Source organism: Colias eurytheme, chromosome 15 (assembly GCF_061535395.1).
Source record: "Colias eurytheme isolate Ceu_HAF_F1 chromosome 15, ilColEury1 Martin Lab GWU primary, whole genome shotgun sequence".
Lineage (NCBI taxonomy): Eukaryota > Metazoa > Arthropoda > Insecta > Lepidoptera > Pieridae > Colias > Colias eurytheme.
Window position 1 is genome coordinate 12,515,222 of NC_142994.1, and position 20,630 is coordinate 12,535,851.

At 41.9% G+C, this 20,630-nt stretch overlaps 1 protein-coding gene across 1 annotated transcript in view; it reads left to right on the forward strand.

Annotated features, from left to right (window-relative positions):
- Nucleotides 1–20,630, forward strand: part of kug (FAT atypical cadherin kugelei) — a 78,149-nt gene that overhangs the window by 55,031 nt on the left and 2,488 nt on the right. Inside the window, exons 24-35 of the mRNA XM_090110267.1 lie at nucleotides 1,957–2,357; nucleotides 2,460–2,612; nucleotides 3,149–3,452; nucleotides 6,053–6,367; nucleotides 8,771–8,929; nucleotides 9,008–9,282; nucleotides 9,979–10,237; nucleotides 10,351–10,520; nucleotides 11,845–12,066; nucleotides 13,365–15,896; nucleotides 15,997–16,606; nucleotides 17,935–18,408. Coding sequence (XP_089966393.1) covers nucleotides 1,957–2,357; nucleotides 2,460–2,612; nucleotides 3,149–3,452; nucleotides 6,053–6,367; nucleotides 8,771–8,929; nucleotides 9,008–9,282; nucleotides 9,979–10,237; nucleotides 10,351–10,520; nucleotides 11,845–12,066; nucleotides 13,365–15,896; nucleotides 15,997–16,606; nucleotides 17,935–18,408 — 5,874 coding nt within the window. The remainder of the gene's footprint in view (nucleotides 1–1,956; nucleotides 2,358–2,459; nucleotides 2,613–3,148; nucleotides 3,453–6,052; nucleotides 6,368–8,770; nucleotides 8,930–9,007; nucleotides 9,283–9,978; nucleotides 10,238–10,350; nucleotides 10,521–11,844; nucleotides 12,067–13,364; nucleotides 15,897–15,996; nucleotides 16,607–17,934; nucleotides 18,409–20,630) is intronic.

Below are 20,630 nucleotides of genomic sequence, written 5' to 3' on the forward strand. Positions count from 1 at the left end.
ATTTAGCATTTTAACCAAATTTTCGAGCGCAAATTTGTGACTTTTGTCACCCGCGAGCCCTGTGTTGCCACCTTAGACCTTTCCGGGCTAAATCTAGCCCTTTTTTGGAATTCAACCCGTGTTTTAAGTTTTTAGCTCCAAAAGGGTAATCTAGCCCTATTTTGAATGGCTCAAAAATTACTTAAAATGGAGCCCATTTTGTAATTTTTTGCCTTTTTACCATGCCAAAATAGGGTTGGTTTACTCGCTGAGCGTTCTGATTGGCTAATGAAGGTTAGTCGACCAATCAAAACTCCCGCTACTTAACGAAATATGCACGATTGGGGAAAAAGGCTATAATATGCACTAACGCCGTAATTAGAGAGTTTTATACATTTGCATATGCAAATATGCAAATGCATATAATCCGATGTCTAGTTATCAGGTTTGGCATCAAAAGTTACAATGATATATTAATGATAATTATAATATATCTTGGATGGATCTTGGATTTAACAGGAGTGTACATTTTATTTTCATTTACTTCCCGTGGACGTAGAGATATCACGCCTGGATTAAAAAAAGTCTGCGCTTTCTGTACTTATCAAACATGTAAGTATCTAACAAAATTTTGCCAAAAATGGAGTTAACAGGTGTCTCCCAGATGCCACAGATATAAATTATTATGTTACCGCATCCTCTGTGAAACAATTAATGTTGTATAAAATAAAATAATTGTTTAACCAATTGACCACCGAGCGGCCCGATCGGGCCACGACACAATAGATTTTCTATTGTGTCTGTGATTCCGGGGGCAGAGGCATTAAATATAAAAAAAAAACTCGTAATTAACGGAATATAATAACCATAATTATAATAAGTGAGTCATGCGAGGTGTTCATAATAACCGTCGGCGATGAACTGACTTAATAAAGTGTAAAATATTGGAAACAATTTGGGTTGTGAAATATGCAAGCAAAGCGCCTTTATGCACTTTGTACGTACTTGCTCGTACAAATATCATAGTTCGAATTATTGAATTATTATCAGTTCAAGAAAAGTTATTTTTAAATAAATTGATGACTGAAAAATAAACCAACAACCTTTCTAACCTCATATTTTTAGTTTCGAATTTATTTTTGAATTACTAAGAAAAAAAAATATTTTTCTTTGTAAAATTTATTTACAAACTTAGCAAATTTTTTAATTTTTAATAAATATGTTAATCTTTTTAAGATCATTTAATAAATGGCTTATATAATGCTAAAACTTCATACATAGTTCTAGAGTGGTCATAGCAGCAGTTTAGAAGCTACATGTATTAAAGACGAAGCGCAGCAATATCCCTATTTTGAAAACTAAGCTTCTAAATGCAAAAATATTTCGTATACATACCGAGGATAACAATAAATAATTTGGAAAATCCAAAAGTGCACGCCTCATAATTTTTTTTAAATAAATATTTATTAATTATTATTTTTGTTTATTTAATAACAATTAAACCACATCGAATCAGACCCTGAAAAATGAAAGGGTTCTATTCCTGAGCATACTCAAGCGTAAGAGAAAAAAAAAGACTCGATTAGTAAAGTATTTCGGTCGCTATCGTGTTAACAAGAAAAAGGATCCGCACATACAGACACACGGACGTCCAAGACAGAACTTTTTTAAACTGTTTTTTAACTAGTTTAAATAACAAAAATGACATCAAAAATATCATGAACGTTAAAAATAGTGTTTTTTCTTAATATGTGTGTGTATGTATTATCTTACAAGTGCAATGTATGATACATAAAGACATTTTAAGTTTGAAAAATCAGATGTTTTGCGCGAAGTGACAGTAGTACCCACCTCAACGCTTCGCTTATGAGGCGTGCAATTTAACCAAAATCTAAAACCTGACCTTGAAATCTGTGTCCGCTTCGCGTGAAATGCCCCAAAGTTACAAAGTTAATACCTGCTTCGTTTTTAAACCAGTGGACGACGTGAACGACAACGCGCCACGCATGGAGCGCACGGTGGTGACGGCGCTGGTGTCCGAGGAGGCGGCTCGCGGCACGGCCGTGGCGCGCGCGGCCGCGTGGGACCCGGACGAGGCGGACGCGCCGCGCCTGCGCTACGCGCTGCAGGGCGCGCCCGAGCGCCGCGCGCTGGCCGTGCACCCGCTCACCGGCGTGCTGTCGCTCACCGAGCCGCGCGCCTGGAACGCGAGCAGCGCGCGCTCGCTCAACGTGTCCGTGTCGGACGGCGCGCGCGCCGCCTTCTCGCGCGTCAAGCTGTCGCTGGCGCCGGCCAACCGCGCGCCGCCGCACTTCCCGCACCTCGTGCACGAGGCTCGCGCTCTCGAGAACCAACCGCCGCCGCTGTTGCTGACTACGGTGAGTTATCGTTTCACTTCTCTATTTACGCCTTCGTACGAAACGCGATAAGTTTATCTCTGTTCTTTAGTTTGCTTTGTTTAATACGTGGTATATTTTTAGGTAAAAGCGTATGACGACGATGCCGGGGAATATGGCGTCATCACCTATTCAATTCCATCGGCGAAGCTACGTGAGACGTTCTCAATAGATGCCACTAGCGGCGCTCTCAGCACGCGTGTGCCGCTGGATAGAGAGACGCGCGCTGAATGGGAGGTAATCTCAAAAACATCGCTAGTAAAATTTTATCCTACTAATATTATAAATGCGAAAGTTTGTGAGTGTGTGTATGTGTGTGTGTGTTTGTTAATCTTTCACGCAAATTCTACAGCCAGATATTATTGAACTCTTTCTTGTGACAGACATTTTTGCTAATCTGCAAATACCTAGTAATATGCTCGTGACTGTACTGCGTCTCTACACAACTGCCTAATTGATGTAGACAGTTGATAACAGATCACAGTTAATCAACGACTATTAGCAAGGTGAGTGTAGTTGGGTCAAAACATCGTATAGATAACGTCATAGGCGCGATTTGTACGAATCCGCCACGATTTAAAGGAAAGCGGCATTTTATAGTATTCGACAGCTAAGCATGTTTGGACAGGAAACAGTGACAACTATTTATCCACAAAAATATTAAATCAAAAGTTACGTCTAACAATATTATAACTGTATCAATCAATCTACTATATCAATCAATTATTACTACTGTACCTAGTCGTAAATACTTAACAAATTTGTATAACTAGGTGCCAGTGATGGCGAGCGACGGCGGCGGGCTGGTGCGGCACACGGTGGTGCGCGTGCGCGTGGGCGACGCCAACGACAACGCGCCCGCGTTCCCGCTGCGCGAGTACCGCGCCGCCGTGCGCGCCGACCGCGCGCCGCTCGTGCCCTTCCTCACGCTGTCGGCCGCCGACGCCGACGCGGGCGAGAACGCGCGCCTCGTCTACTCGGTGTACGAGGGCGAGCTGCGCTCCGACGCCGCCGGCCTCTTCGCGGTCGACCCGCTCACTGGGGCACTGTCGTTTGCTCGCAATGCGTCCGCATACGGTAAACTGACGATGCGTTATTTTCTGAAGCGAAAATTTTTTTATGGAAAAAAGTTGAAAAAATCCATTAAATGTACCGTGTAATATGCCAACATTGCCCCCATGGGTATCTTTGCCCGAAGATCAATTCATAAGAAAATTTTTAAATTACAAAAATACCTTCATACTTATATTATGTATATCTAACAACACTACCTATTGTGTGTCGCCATAGAGATCTAGAGAGATGCCAATCGATTGCGCTGAGTACGAAAAAAAATAAAACCTGGTGTCTCATTACAAATTAAACAAAATAAAAACAATACTTCGCGTTGTGTGCGTGTCATCACACAAAAATTTGAGAGTGACTATTCGTTCGCACACTAGATTGTAAGTGACGTACGTATACAACACCACAACAGCCGCAAGATATATGCGTTTATGATAGAGCATAGCATAGCATAGCATTCATGGTGATGAAGTCCATAAAGCATTGCCTATTGACTTATTGTAAAGTAAAATAATTTGGAAAATCCAAAAGTGCACGCCTCATAATTTTTTTTAAATAAATATTTATTAATTATTATTTTTGTTTATTTAATAACAATTAAACCACATCCACATCACAATTAATCAGACCCTGAAAAATGAAAGGGTTCTATTCCTGAGCATACTCAAGCGTAAGAGAAAAAAAAAGACTCGATTAGTAAAGTATTTCGGTCGCTATCGTGTTAACAAGAAAAAGGATCCGCACATACAGACACACGGACGTCCAAGACAGAACTTTTTTAAACTGTTTTTTAACTAGTTTAAATAACAAAAATGACATCAAAAATATCATGAACGTTAAAAATAGTGTTTTTTCTTAATATGTGTGTGTATGTATTATCTTACAAGTGCAATGTATGATACATAAAGACATTTTAAGTTTGAAAAATCAGATGTTTTGCGCGAAGTGACAGTAGTACCCACCTCAACGCTTCGCTTATGAGGCGTGCAATAAGTATGAAATAAGTGACTTCTTTTTTAATCCATGTATAATAATTACTATAAATTATTGCTCGAGTACCTATCAAATAATAATAATACAATCAGATATTAAGCTAATAGTAATACATTATGATATAAAAATAAGGTAGTAAGGTAGTAAAAATCCGAATCTTATCGACATGGACACACTCGATTCGCATCCTTAACTAACGACCGCGAGCAGCGGCCGTACTACACGATTGTTAGCTTTAGTATGTTCATTATACACTGCGGTATTCGAACTCCGCGTTTGAATAGAGTCACGTACAGAAGAAGCATTGTAAACTATTCACATAAATTATTGTGACTGTCGTTCTGTCACATAATATAAAAGATAAGAAACCAAGAAATCACTCTACGTAATATTTTTTTTGAAATTTTAGTAAGAAAATCGTATAATTTTCAGTACTTACCGATGGTATGTGATTCCATTTGACTTAAAGATGCTGGTTTCACTTCGGTTTTTACAAACTTTAACGGAACAACACGGCATTGTCTAATAATACCCGGCCGACGGTCGAACGTCAACTGAAGTCTGAATGCAACAGACAGCATGTGTTCTTTTTTTTGCTGCGACACTGGCCCCGCCCCCTAACCATATCTCCCTTTAGTTTCTGTGATCTGTGTGTGTCGCTTCAGCAACTTGTTGTACAAACTCGTCGAATATCATGTGTGATTTCGCGGGCAAAAAATGGTGAAAATTCAAGTGTGTGTTACAACAACAAACTATTTGTGCATGACGGTGAAAACACAGGTTTAATTTTTACTCATAATGTGTTATGAAAAAACGTTTGAATAGTATTTTAATGCTATTATTAGGCTGAAGGTTGTTTTAAAACAAGTTGCAATGGTGGACAAAATTACCCAATAATGTAGCGATCTTTATTTTACTACATTACCTACCATCAAAAAAAGCTTAGGGTTGGCACATTTCATATTACCACATAATTTGATACGTAATAATATTACTTCTATTCGGTTAATTTCTGAAAAATAAGCTTAATTTGGAATCCCGGAAAGAAGCATGAAATAAAGTTAAATCGATGAAATAGTCACTGAATAATATTCTGTTTTTATGCTATTGCATAGCTTGATGAGCGCAGGGACCGAATCGAGAAATTCCGTAACGAAAAAACCTCACGCTCCCCACTCCGACGGGCTCGGAGGTTTGGCTTGAAGGCATGCTATGCAATAGCTTCACCGCGGCAGTCCCCGAGTGCCACACGTCTTTTTTTATCTTTTTATTGCATACAACATAATCCTTGCAGTAATCGAAATCGAAAGTCATGCACATTTTACTAAGATGTACCAACCCTAGGCTTTTAGGAAAAGAGAAATGCGATTTGTATGAAAAAGAGAAAAAATACCTGATGTTGAAGAATAATGAAATTTGCTACAATAATATATTATGCACACGATCTAAGAAAAACATAATATTATGTTAACAGACAATACTAAGGTTTCCATAGAAAAATTTTGCAAAAAATTAATTTATTAAAAAAAAGTGGGCAATGTTTTATTCGTTACTATAATTTTATTTAAAATTAGTTTATATATACATTGTGTCTATAATCGTCCGTACCGCGTGTGCAGCGGGGCGCACGCTGCAGGTGTGGGTGCGCGCGCGCGACGGCGGCGGGTTGTCGGGCGAGGCGGCGGTGGGCGTGGCCGTGCTCCGCGCGGGGCAGGCCGCGCCGCGCGTGGCGCCGCCGCCGCCCGACCTCTTCCTGCCCGAGGACGCGGCGCCGGGCACGCTCATCGCCGAGCTGCGCGCGCCCGCCGGCCCGCCGCCGCGCCTGCGCCTGGCGCCGCCCGCCGCGCGCGCCGACCTGTTCGCGCTCGACGCGGCGGGCCGCCTCGTGCTCGCCGCGCCGCTCGACCGCGAGACGGCGCAGGAACACGTCATAGGTGATGAATGCTCCTTATATTATGATGTGTCGCCCTTTACACATAAGTTCTTGTTTATTAATTACTAGCAATGCCCTGCGGTTTCACCCGCATAGATAGCGATATCGTGACAGTGAAAAGTCTATTATAGGTTTAATTTTTAATCACATGAAATTTTAAAATCATTTTCACCCCGTCCCGCACTACGTCTGCTCATTGTATTAAACAGTATACCTACTATTTTAAAAATTCGTTATATCTTTTGAATGGAATATCCAATTTTTTTAATTTAAAAAGTATTTTGCTGGTATTGAAACAGTCTATAATTAAACATCATTTAATGGGATAAGAATTAATATATAATGTGTATGGATAAGTATTATTAATTCGATAGAGCCGCCTGCACGCACAAAAAAAAACATGACTCGTGCGGCGTTACCTCGCTCTGAGGCGTTCCATGTAAGGCTTGAAGTGCGAGCGAGAGCGCGGAACGAACGACAAAGAAGCAAAATCGGACGTTGTCACGTTCAACTATCGTCAGTAAACCGACTTTACAAACAACCAATTTTTTGTTCTATCTTCAATAGAGTCCGCAGCGCACGCGATGACAGAATTTTATTAAGGAATTTTTTACACCATGGGTTACATTATTGCATTTTTGGTAAGGATCTCTATTTTTTTTGAAAATGCAATATAGCCTATGTTGCTCAATGAAGATGCAGCTTTCTAATGGTGAAAGAATTTTTGAAATCGGTCCAGTAGTTTACGCGTGAAAACCATACATACATAATTACATAATTACAAACATTTCCTCTTTATAATATTAGTATAGATTATAATATTATGAATCTCGAATCTCTAGCACTTGATTTTGCTAGAAACAAAGAAAAAAAAAAAGGCTCAAATTACAACTTTCTAGAAATAAATTATGCTTAAAAATACAAAATAATAATGGTAATATTAGTAATATGAACTCAACTTTAAATATTATATAATAATATATTATAATTTATATAATATTTATACTAGATTTCCGCCCGCGGCTTCGCCCACGTTTTCAAAGGAAAACCCGCATAGTTCCCGTTCCCGTGGGAATTCCGGGATAAAACCTACCCTATGTGTTAATCCAAGTTACCTTCTATATGTGTGCTAAATTTCATTGTAATCGGTTCAGTAGTATTTGCGTGAAAGAGTAACAAACACACACACACACACACACACATCCTCACAAACTTTCGCATTTATAATATTAGTAGGATTAAAACTGCTTTTTACATTATCTCTCTGATTAAATAAATAATAATATTACCTTCACAATCGCCTAACAACGGTTTAGAGCAATCTTCCGTATCCTCTCCCATCTCACGGAACCGTTGTATTAAGTTCTCTTGTGAATTATTTCTGAGAAACACGAAATATAAGGTTATTTATTATGCATACCATGTTTAAATATAAATTTATAGTTGAATCGTTTCTATCGCCTTAAATACGTATTTTATCATAATTTATCTATAATATTACCTATTGATGTGAAAACTTTTTTAGCGGCGTTGAGCACTTTTTCTGTAATGGGTATAAAATCTTAAACTCGCTTCAAGACACGTGACCTGATCGAAAAAGCGTAAGACGGATACCATTCCAAAATATCAAACATGCTCAACGTTAATAATCAAGTTTTCACTTCTGCCGGCACTCCCGGAGTGCAACCCGTCTTTTTTTGGAAGTGAAAACTTCTTTAGCGGCGTTGAGCACTTTTTCTGTAATGGGTATAAAATCTTAAAAACTCGCGTCAGGACACGTGACCTGATCGAAAAAGCGTAAGACGGATGGATATCAAACATGCTCAACGTTAATAATCAAGTTTTCACTTCTGCCGGCACTCCTGGAGTGCAACCCGTCTTTTTTTTATTGACTTATCGCAATTTTCCCGACATGGATTTTTCCTGACTTATAGAAATTTTTGCGACGAGAAATTTTCCTCACGTATAGAAATTTTCCTGGCCTATATAATTTTTCCTGACGTATAGAAATTTTCCTCACGTATAGAAATTATTTTAGGCGTGATTGAGTAACAGACAGACATACAGAGTTACTTTCGCATTTATAATATTAGTATGGATATATACTTTGTATTGTTACCTCTTGATGGAACTGCATTTTTGTAGTAAATATTTTTTAAACAAACAGACACTTGACTAGTTCCACTTTTATTCAGATTGTTATGACAAAAAACTACGACCGGTTTTGATACATCATCGTCAGGTGATGATCACCAGACGATGATCTTTAAATACCTAAAAAAATCAATTCACACATTCAAAACCCTACATTTATTTTGTTTTCCATTAATTATATTTATAATATGATATACTACTTTATATGTTTTACCACCTAACAAATTATTAATAAATACCGTATGAACAGGCATAATAGCGGAAGACGAGGGCAGTCCAGCGGTGGGCGTGATGGTGACGACGCGCCTACACGTGCTGGACGTCAACGAGTTCGCGCCCGAGTTCCACTCGCAGCCTTACGTGCTGCATCTCGCTGAGAACACGCCTCCGCACTCCTCCATACTGCAACGTAAGTAAACGTTACTTTTATCTTTGACGGAAAGTTTGACAACTCTATCGATCTCAATCGAGCTCTATCTATTTTCAGTGATGGCGGACGACGGGGACTCCGGGTCGAACGGCGAGGTGCGCTTCTCGCTGGTGGAGGGCGCGGAGGCGGTGCCGTTCGCGGTGGAGGCGCACAGCGGCTGGGTGCGCACCACGGCGGCGCTGGACCGCGAGGCGCGCGCCGAGTACCGCCTGGCGCTGCTGGCCGCCGACCAGGCCGCCGCGCCGCGCGCCGCCCGCGGCTCGCTCGTCGTGCGCCTCGTCGACTACAACGACTGCCCGCCGCGCTTCACGCAGGAGACCTACACCGCCGAGGTGACGAGCGATTCGGAATAGTACGCCAATTACTGGACGCTTCGACTCGAACCACAGACCCGTTCGATACGAACGCTCCTAGCTACCTTCGAAACAAATTCATATTGTATTTGAACAATTTTTCTCTCTTTTTGGCGAAATTGTATAATCTTGAAAAGTAATTTGTTGCTTTAAAATAGTTAATGTTGCGGATAGTAGATATCTCTTAGAAATATTAGAGTCAGCCCAGAACAATATACACAAAATATTTTATCATAATCACTACATAGTATAAAACAAAGTCGCTTTCTCTGTCCCTATGTCCCTTTGTATGCTTAAATCTTTAAAACTACGCAACGGATTTTGATGCGGTTTTTTTTTTTTAATAGATAGAGTGATTCAAGAGGAAGGTTTTAGTATAGAAGCCGCGGGCGGTAAGCTAGTTAATATTATAAAGTCATGTCGTCAGGATGGCTGGCCGTGAGGTGTTAAAAATACAATTTTCCTTCAAGAGCTTTAATTCTATGATCACAAGTAACGGCACTGATTACCACAATTTTTTAAGCAAATAATATTTGTGGTTTTATCGACGGCGACAAGAAAGCAACTCAACGAATGACACAACAATGAATTATGCCTACCTACTGTAGGCAAATTAAAATTCTGAAACTTGTATTAATCGAAAGTGTTATAGGAATGCAATGATCGCTCGCACAGGTTCGCGAGGACGCGGCGGCGGGCACGGTGGTGGCGCGCGTGCGCGTGCGCGACGCGGACGTGGGCGGCGCCGCGCTGGCCTTCTTCGTGGCGGGCGGCGACCCGCGCGCGCGCTTCCAGCTGCGGCCCTCCGGCGAGCTGTTCGTGGCGCGCGCGCTCGACCGCGAGACCGAGCCCGCCTACTCGCTGTCCGTGGCCGCCACGGACGGCAAGTTCACCGCCTTCGCCGCCGTGCACGTCGTCGTTCTCGACGTTAACGGTGAGCGAGATTTGGACTTATGTTCATTCTTTCGCTTTTATCAGATTTCCGTACCGTAGCCCGTACGTATCGTACGCTCGATTTAATTCACGATTCACATTCCCCGCCCGCAGACAACCCGCCGTACTGCGTGCGGCACCGCATGCGCGCGCGGCTGCGCGAGGACGCGGCGCGCGGCGCGCGGGTGGCCGAGCTGCTCACGCGCGACGCCGACGAGCCGCACAACGCGCGCTTGCGATACTTCCTCACCGGAGACTACGCTGACCATTTCGCCATCAATAAAGTACATATTATTGATTATTTAATTTAATATTTTGAAAACGAACGAAGCGTTCACTCTTTCATACATATAGACATAGACGAACAATTATAGACATAGATATACTATAACCGACCTTACGATACAAGTAGGTGGTGCATACAAAAACAATGATACAATGATAATAATATAGATAGAACCAAGAAAGTAAAAATATAAATAATATACAATTTGTTACAAATAAAGAATTGCATGCATTTATTATAATAATCTGTACTAATATTATAAAATTAGGTTGTTTTTTTTGGTATTAATTCAAAATAAGGCGAAAAAATAAATATTTTCAATCAAATAAATTACAGTGTATTTGGGACATAATAAAGTAAGTTTCCACCAAATTTCGTAGAAAAAAAAATTTTTTGAAGTAGATAAAAATAAAAAACCAAAAACTTGTTTTTTTTTATTTTTTCACCTAAATTTTGAGGTTATGTGAAAAAATTGCAAATACGAAAGTTGTGTATCTTTTTATTACCTACAACTTTGCCATTGAATTTTTTTCCGTAGGACTTGTAGTGTTGTCGGAAATCGAGAGAAACCATTTTTTTCTCTTAAAAGCTCCCCCCTCCCACTTCCCGTACTCAGATTGACCGTAATTTATTTTTCCTTACATTTTTATCATATTCTCCTCCTTTTCTAATGGGTTTCATGATTCATCCTACTGCGATTTTTTTGCATTTTTTTTATTTTTAAAGGGATCTACCCTGGTGTCAGTAGTTAGTTTAATAGAAATAGAAATAGAGTTTAAACTCGATAAAGTATTTTTTTGAAGTGTTGAATAAAATTATTGTTTTATTTTTACTGTCGAAAACTGTGACTTATTTACATAAAACCTTTAATTATATCTTAAAGTACTAATATCAATCTTTAAATAAAATAAATAAATAATTTCATCTTGACACATTAAGTTTGATTGCGATACCAAGTGCCATAGTCACTTGGGCATTCTCCTTTAGTTTTATGTATAGGTATTTTAATTTTAGTTTTGATTTTAATTGCGATTTTGATTTTGTGCATGTGCATACTAACATAAATTTTAATTTAATTAATTTGACTAACATAAAAATATGTAGTTTATAGTATGGATCTCTGTGTCTGAAATAAATCATTATTTATTTATTTATTTATATTATAGTATCGTTCGATCTCAGAGTTAATCCGTGGTTACACTAGCATACTCAGTTATTTAAAACAAAAAAATGAAAATTGTACACGAATGGATTTTTAATGGAAAATTCCATTCGTTTACCATTTTCATTTTTTGTGTTTATTAAATTAAAAACATTAATAGGAAACTGGGGTGATAACGGTTGGAAGCGAGCTGGACCGCGAAAGTGTTCCGCGCTATCGGCTGGTGGCGCACGCTCAGGACCGCGAGCGGACCGACTGGGCGTGCAGCTCCGACCTCGACGTCGACCTGGACGACGTCAACGACAACGCGCCGCGCTTTTCCGCTTCACTGTATAGCGTCACGCTACCCGAAGACGCAGAAATCGGCACTCTAGTTGCGAAGGTATATAAAAAATTTTACGTAAACAAACCGACCAACGTTTAATCGTTCCAAAAACATTTAGCCCTTATGAAACGAGAATAATTCAAAAATTATTATTAATTTTGATTTTAACAATAATATCAAAATGAAACTAAAATTGTATTTTTTAAACAGCCTTTTGTGTAATCGATTTAAACGTTATTAATTTAACGCGAGCACAACATCTCGCACGGGTATTATCTATACATATTATAATAAATCTGTAGAAGGGTCAATTCTGTACATTGAAAATATTGAAAAAATAAATAGCAGAGGGTGTTACTGGATCGATACCAAACCCAAATATGTGATTAAAAAAATTTTTGTCTGTCTGTCTGTCTGTCTGTATGTGAAGACATCACGTGAAAACTAACGGTTCGATTTCGATGAAACTTGGTATAATTATACCTTATTATCCTGGGCGTAAAATAGGATACTTTTTATCCTGGAAAAATACGTAGAAAAAAAATAATCTTAATTTTTCAGTTTTATCCATAGACGTTGTTCTGTAGAACCGCGAACACACGTTGCGTATTATTATAGACCTAGCCGTATTTGGGTACAATAAATATTTATAAGATACTAGATTTCCGCCCGCGGCTTCGCCCACGTTTTCAAAGGAAAACCCGCATAGTTCCCGTTCCCGTGAGATTTCCGGGATAAAACCTATCCTATGTGTTAATCCAAGTTACCCTCTATATGTGTGCTAAATTTCATTGTAATCGGTTCAGTAGTTTTTACGTGAAAGAGTAACAAACATCCATACATCCATACATCCATACAAACTTTCGCCTTTATAATAGTATTAACCCATTGACCACCGTAAGGCCCGATCGGGGCGCGACACAATAGATTTTCTATTGTGTCTGTGATTCCGAGGACTGATGGATTAAGATCATTGTCAGAGTTACTCAAAATGGAGAAATAAACCATCCACGCGAAGACCGACATCCGCGCGGACGGAGTCGCGGGCGGAAGCTAGTTAAAAATAATATTCCAGGAGGTAATTTCCAGGAGGTTCCCTCTGTAAATTAGTAATTGTTCAGACTGGTGCTGTTTTTTGTAAAATATTACGTAGAAGTGTCGTCGTAGATTTTATTTTATTTGCATGTCGGACAAATCTTTGTGTTTTTGTATGTAAATTATACTTGTATTTTTCTTTTATTATTAAAATAAATAAAATAATACAACAACAACTACTCACACTCATGACCGCAAAATATCGTTCACTCAAGTTTTACGGTAACAATATTTCGAAACAAACCTCTATAATATTTCAGGTTCACGCGTCCGACGCCGATCTCGGAGAGAACCGTCTCGTTAGATATTCTTTCGTGGAAGAAAACGAGTCGTTCGATCTCGCCGCGGAGAGCGGCATCATCACGCTGCGCGCGCCGCTGGACCGCGAGACGCAGGCCGAGCACCGCGTGGTGGTGCGCGCGCGCGACGCCGGCCGTCCGCCGCGCTCCGCCACCGCCACCGTGCAGCTCACCGTGGCCGACGTCAACGACAACCCGCCCGAGTTCGAGTTCCGCAAGTACGAGGCCGCCGTGCCCGAGATCGACGCGCCCGGCACCGAGGTGCTGCGCGTGCGGGCCACCTCGCGCGACACCGGCGTCAACGCGGACGTCTTCTACTCTCTGGTGGGAGGAGACGATAGGGACGATTTTGCCGTAGACCGGACTTCCGGCGTCTTGACGGTCGCGCGCCCGCTGGATTATGAACGTCGAAAAGAATACTATCTAACGGTGCAGGCGGTGGACGGCGGGGCGCCCCCCTTGAGCGATCACGCCACCGTAAACATAACCGTGAGTGACAGCAACGATAATGCACCCGTTTTCTCCCAATTGTCGTACGGCGCGCGGGTGAAAGAAGACGCCTCGCCTGGAACGCACGTGCTGCAAGTGATCGCTAACGACGCCGACGCCGGAGACAATGGACGCATCGCGTACTCGATTACCCGCGGTGATAAAGAGGGCCGTTTCACTATTGACGTGGACACTGGCTACGTTTCTGTACTCACTCCGCTCGACCGAGAGACTACTCCTGCCTATATTTTAGAAGTACGCGCAAGAGACCGTGGTATCCCCGCCTTAGAGTCGACTTCACTAATTAATGTCGAGGTCATGGATGCAAATGATAATCCACCTTTATTCACTCAAAGTAATTACACTGCAGTGGTTCAAGAAGATAAACCGTTGGGTCATCCGATACTTAAATTTATAGTCAATGATGCCGATGCGCCTCCAAATGGTTCACCGTATACTTTTGATTTTCAATCTGGTAATGAAATAGGTGCTTTTAGATTAGAACAAGACGGCTATTTAAGATCCGCGACACGATTTAATCATCGTATTAAAGACCACTATGTTCTACAGGTGCGGGTGTTTGATAACGGAACTCCACCTCTCTATTCAGATGCGTGGGTGTATATAAAGATAATCGAGGAATCTCAATATCCGCCCGTGGTCACACCTTTAGAAATCATCGTTAACTCGTATCTAGATGAATTTCCTGGAGGCGTTATCGGAAGAGTATTTGCATCGGATCGTGATGCATATGACACCCTGAAATATTCATTAACTCCCATGGACGGGGCGACCTACCCAATCATAGATCTTTTTGAAATCGATCACAATGACGGCACATTAAGGGCGGCTCCCCGCTTAGATATAGGTGATTATCGACTTAACGTCACAGTGGATGACGGAAAATTTAAAGGTTTCGCTATAGTTAAAATTTCTATCCTTTTAATTTCTGATGAGATGCTTGCACAGGCTGTCATAGTACGGTTTCGTGAAGTGACCGATCGTGATTTTATTCTGAGCCATCGTAAAGGTTTTAACAAAGCTGTTAGAGAAGCGACTGAATGTCAACCTGGAGATGTATTCATTGTAAGCGTGCAACCTTCCGACGAAGAAATTAAAACACATCCAAGGCGAGAGAGAAGACAAATTGCCCAAGATTTGGACGTCGCTTTTGCGGTCCGTTCACCAGGCATCGATGGATTCTTACCGGCTGATACCTTGCGCCGTCGTCTTCACGCTCATCTTGAAAGACTAGAAGAGAGAACACGACTAGTGGTAGAAGAATTGGTCCGTGCTACTTGTGGCGGCTGCGTGCACGGTGCATGTGTGGAACGCGTGGAGCTGCAAGCCGCCACCCAGCGCGTTGTCGCCACAGATGTCATATCTCTCGTCGCGCCAGCACATCGACTACGCGGCGAGTGCTCTTGTGCGAGAGGCTTCACTGGAGAACGTTGCGAGAATATCGCAGTCGACAGCGTCAGGGCGTCCTGCGAGTGTGGAGTCCGATGCGACGCTTCATCTTTGCCGCCGGGCTATAAATGTTGCACCGATCTAGAGTGCGATATTCCCGCTCCAATAGTTCAGCTGAACGGCGACGGATACTTAGCGTATCGTTTAGAAAGAGGAGTGGTGGAAGGAGCTCGCCTACTGGACGATGAACTGATTTTATCTTTGAGATTTCGCACTCGATCCGCTCGAGGCACGTTACTGTGGGCGGCGGGCCGCGTGGACTACTTAGTGTTAGAGGTGGAGGACGGCCACGTACAGGTCCGCATGGAGCTAGGCGCGGGCGAGGCGAGGGCGCGCGCAGGCGGCCCCGTGGCCGACGGCGCGTGGCACGAGGCGCGCCTGGAGCGGCGTGGTGCCGCGCTGCGCCTCACGGTGGACCGCCGCTCGGCGCACGCGCAGGCGCCGCCGCCCGCCGCCGTGCTGGACGTGCGGGCCGACCGCCTGCTGCTGGGCGCCTCGCTGCAGAGACACGCCCATGCCCTGGCGCCAGAACAGGTACGCTTAACTTCTTGATGAGGTCATTTTTTCATCATTTATGATCAAATTTCACTTCGTTATTATATTGCAATTTGCAACGGAGTCAATTTCCTTACAGATTACCTATGGATTTTACGGATGTATAACCGACCTGAAACTCGGTGGCTCGGGGCTACCCGTCGAAGAAGGCGGCACCTCTTCCGACGGACGAGCGCAACTATTGAGACGAGTACGTACACGCGTCGGCTCGTCGTGCGCGCCGCTCCCGCCCCCCGGCCCGTGCGCGGCTCAGCCTTGCTTCAACGGCGGCACGTGTAAGGAGGCCGACGATTTCCTCGAGGACGGGGTCAATCACGCTGGGTACACGTGCGCGTGTCACGCGCGCTTCGTGGGGCGCAACTGCGAGGTGGACACGGACCCGTGCGCCTCGCAGCCGTGCCTGCACGGCGGCGTGTGCGCGGCGGCGGGCGCCTCGTTCCGCTGCGCGTGCGGCGCGGGGCTGGCGGGCGCGCGCTGCGAGCGCGGCCGCTGGTGCGCCGCGGGCGTGTGCGCGCACGGCGGCGCGTGCGAGGAGGGCGAGTGGGGCCCGTCGTGCCGCTGCCGCGGGTACTACGGGCCGCGCTGCCAGTACGACGTGGACGAGTGCGCCGGTGAGCCCTGCCTCAACGGAGCCACGTGTCTCAACGAACCCGGTTCCTTCCGCTGTCTCTGTCCACCAGATAAAACAGGTAAACTTTTGTTTAACTTTCATGGGTAAACATACCCATGAAAATTCACGTACATATCAAATATAAACCTATATATACATTACGTTAATTTATATAGTACTATATATAAGTAAATTAACGTAATGTTAATATTATATTCTCCTATTTTAAAATTTGAAATATTTATTTTATTAGCTTCTTATTTTACAACGCAAAAGACCGTTCTGGTGCTCCAAACGTAGCAAGTCGAGGGGACTACTGAAAACCGGCGCCTCTCCTCTAACACGGAGAGGCAAATGCTGAGTAGTCCACCTAATCACGAATACCGACTAATATTTGAATATATTTATTGTATTTTAAGGTTTAAAATTTATTAATGTGTATTGTTCTCAAAAGTAGTTTTAAGTGAAAAATTGTTATTAAGTATTTGTGATTAAATGTAATAAAAATTCTTTCTTTCTTCTTTCTTTCTAATGGAATAAGTAACTATAATAATCTGGTATAAAAATAACTACGTTAAAAACAACCGACTTCAAAAACGGAAAAGTAAAAAATAAAAAAGATATTTTGTTAATTTTAATTACTAAATATTATTTAGATGTGCTATTTACTAAAAAGGTTTGATGTGCACGGGCTATTAACTTAGTGCTTGGTTGCTTACTTCAAACCTATTTAATAAATAGCACATCTAAATAATATGTAGTAATTAATAATATCAAATCTTTTTTATTTTTTACTTTTCCGTTTTTGAAGTCGGTTGTTTTTAAACGTAGTTATTTTTGTTTAATACTTTTTAGTGTATTTTTAACACGAATCAAACGAGCCCAAACTCGATAAAGTTGAGTCAATATTACTGAGTTCCTATGGCCACCTTCCGATTCCATCATCAAATCAGCTCTATGTCATGATAATGTTTCATTGCTATCCAATTTATATACGTATACAAAATTTTAGCTCAATCGGTTACCGGGAAGTGAATCAAAGTTACTTGCTACATTTCAATTAAGTCATCGAGGTCAGACAAAAATGCTCATAAAATAAAAACTACTGGGCCTATGCGAATAAAATTTTTATGGGACCAATTATTCGACACCAGTCCGCATCAAACGAAAAAAGAATCATATAAATCGGTTCAGAAACCACGGCGTAATCGGTGTACATGCAAAAAAAAAATTAAACCGGCCGAATTGATAACCTCCTCTTTTTTTAAGTCGGTTAAAAACGATGTTTTATTTGGTTTCGATGTTTTTTTTGTACAACGATGTAAATGCATCGTGAGAAAATTCTAATTTACTACCTATTAAGTATATGTTTTGTACATGAAGCTCAAAGATACGCTATCGGTTCAGGTATGAACTGCGGCAACCCGCTGTACTCGGACGCGGTGATGGCGGGCGAGGCGGGCGAGGCGGGGGCGCGCGCGCTGCGGGACGTGTGGCGCTGGGCCGTGCGCGCGCGCTGGCCGCTGGGCGCGGCGGCCGGCGCGCTGCTGCTGCTGCTGCTGCTGGCGCTGCTGCCGGCCGCGCTGCGCCGCGCCCGCCCGCGCGCGCCCTCCGCGCCGCTCAACAGCGCGCTGGACAAGCTGCCGCCGCGCGCCTGCAAGCTGTCCAACCTGGAGGCCGTGCGGCGCGAGCGGCCCGCGTCCTGCGCCGACCCGCCGCCGCTCAACAACATCGACACGCTGCGCTCCTACGGCTCCGCGGGGGACGAGCTCGAGGGGATCCCGCCCGATTACCTGCGCAACCTCAACATCGACCACGACCGAAAGCCGTGGTCCGAACAGATGCATCTTCAGACGTTCGTGGACAACAAAATTTATAATGGTAACCTATGCTCTATAAATATAAATTTATAAAGAATAGAAAAAATGTGTGCGCGCGGTGTGTCCCTTAGACACATAAATTTTATTTTATTATCACTACATAGTATAAAATAAAGTCGCTTTCTCTGTCCCTATTTCCCTATGTCCCTATGTCCCTTTGTACGCTTAAATCTTTGAAACTACGCAACGGATTTTGATGCGGTTTTTTTTAATAGATAGAGTGATTCAAGAGGAAGGTTTATATGTATAATAACACCCATTAAATAGTGGAGAAGTACGGTTATTTTTGAGGTTTCTAATGTGATGTCATAAAAAATTACATTTTTTCCGCTTACATTGCAAACGCAGGCTGAACCCTACGAGTTTTATCAAAATAATGTACTAAGTATTATACACATTGAAAAGGTCTACAGAAAAGTCCGCGATGGTATATGTCTATCTCTTATGGATAACCCACAATAACTTTTTTTTGTCATTTACTTTTTACGACAAATAATGGCTAATTTTCGAAGCGATTTTAACCAATATAGCATTAATCCTTAACTAATTAAATACCTTGAATACATTGTTCATTTAATATAGATCTATATGGCCCTTTACACCGTATGATTTAAGTGAATATTTTCGAAGATATTACAGATTTAAAAATTGCGGAACGTAGCGTTTGCCGGCCGGCCGCCCGGCTATATTATATTTTATACCCGTGCGAAGCCGGAGCGGGCCGCTAATCGCTATGTTTTTATACAGGGTGTCCCAAAAAGTAGTGATGAACGAAAGCTGGGAGGTAGAAGACCAAGAGGGCTATCCGAATCACCCCCATGTGTGTTATGCGATTTTTCGTATTTTCGGAGTTATTACATTTTTTTCAATTTTTCATCTATCGCCGAGTACGATGAGATTTTTATTTATGGTAACGTGAATTATTGCGCTAGATGCTTGATTTTTTTGTGTGCTAAGCTGAAAGATAGGCCAATTCAGTATGGTAACATTTACTATCGTTAGATCTTCGAATGGAATAAAAAAAAGAATTAAATGCCAAGAAAGATAAAATTACCCAGTATGTTCATAACTTCAAGGGCCCATAAAAAAATAAAATCACATAAAAAAGGTTTTCCATTTGGCTTTTAAAAACTTGCTCTATCGATCAGGTAGCTACCCTAAAAATTTCATTTTATTATTCTGAAGGCTTCAATCGAAAAATTGAAATCTAAATGTGGTAAGTGCAAAATTTTTATTAACATGATGATCATTAAAACCAATAAATAGGTGTTTAATTACCAGAATTTTTTTAAATAGCCCCGCTGTTGCTCAGTGCAAGTGCGACATCACCGTAAAAAGTTGTCTTTTAAATGTCTGAATGCTTTTTTATCATTTTTAATGGTTTCTTCTGCTACTATGAATTTCCGGGTTATTTCGTCCAAATTGGGGCATTCTCTCAAGTAGCCGAAGTCTTTTTAGTATCCCCATTGAAACAAATCAATGGGGTTTAGGTCGAGGGACCGTGGAGGCTAGGCTTTAAAGCAGGCGTCACCGGCGCATGCGCAGGCTACAACGACCAATCCATCTTTCAGGGTATTTTTGCCCTTTAGCCTGGCCTCCACGGTCTCCGGACATAAACCCTATTGAATTTTTTCCGTGGGGATACTACAAAGACGAGAGACTGCCACAATTTGGACGAAATAACCCGGAAATTCATAGTAGCAGAAGAAACCATTAAAAATGATAAAAGAGCATTCAGACATTAAAAAGACAACTTTTTACGGTGATGTCGCACTTGCATTGAGCAACAGCGGGGCTATTTAAAAAAAAAATCATTTTTAAACACCTATTTATTGGTTTTAATGATCATCATGTTACTAAAAATTTTGCACTTACCACATTTAGATTTCAATTTTTCGATTGAAGCCTTCAGAATAATAAAATGAAATTTTTAGGGTAGCTACCTGATCGATAGAGCAAGTTTTTAAAAGCCAAATGGAAAACCTTTTTTATGTGATTTTATTTTTTTATGGGCCCTTGAAGTTATGAACATACTGGGTAATTTTATCTTTCTTGGCATTTAATTCTTTTTTTTATTCCATTCGAAGATCTAACGATAGTAAATGTTACCATACTGAATTGGCCTATCTTTCAGCTTAGCACACAAAAAAAATCAAGCATCTAGCGCAATAATTCACGTCACCATAAATAAAAATCTCATCGTACTCGGCGATAGATGAAAAA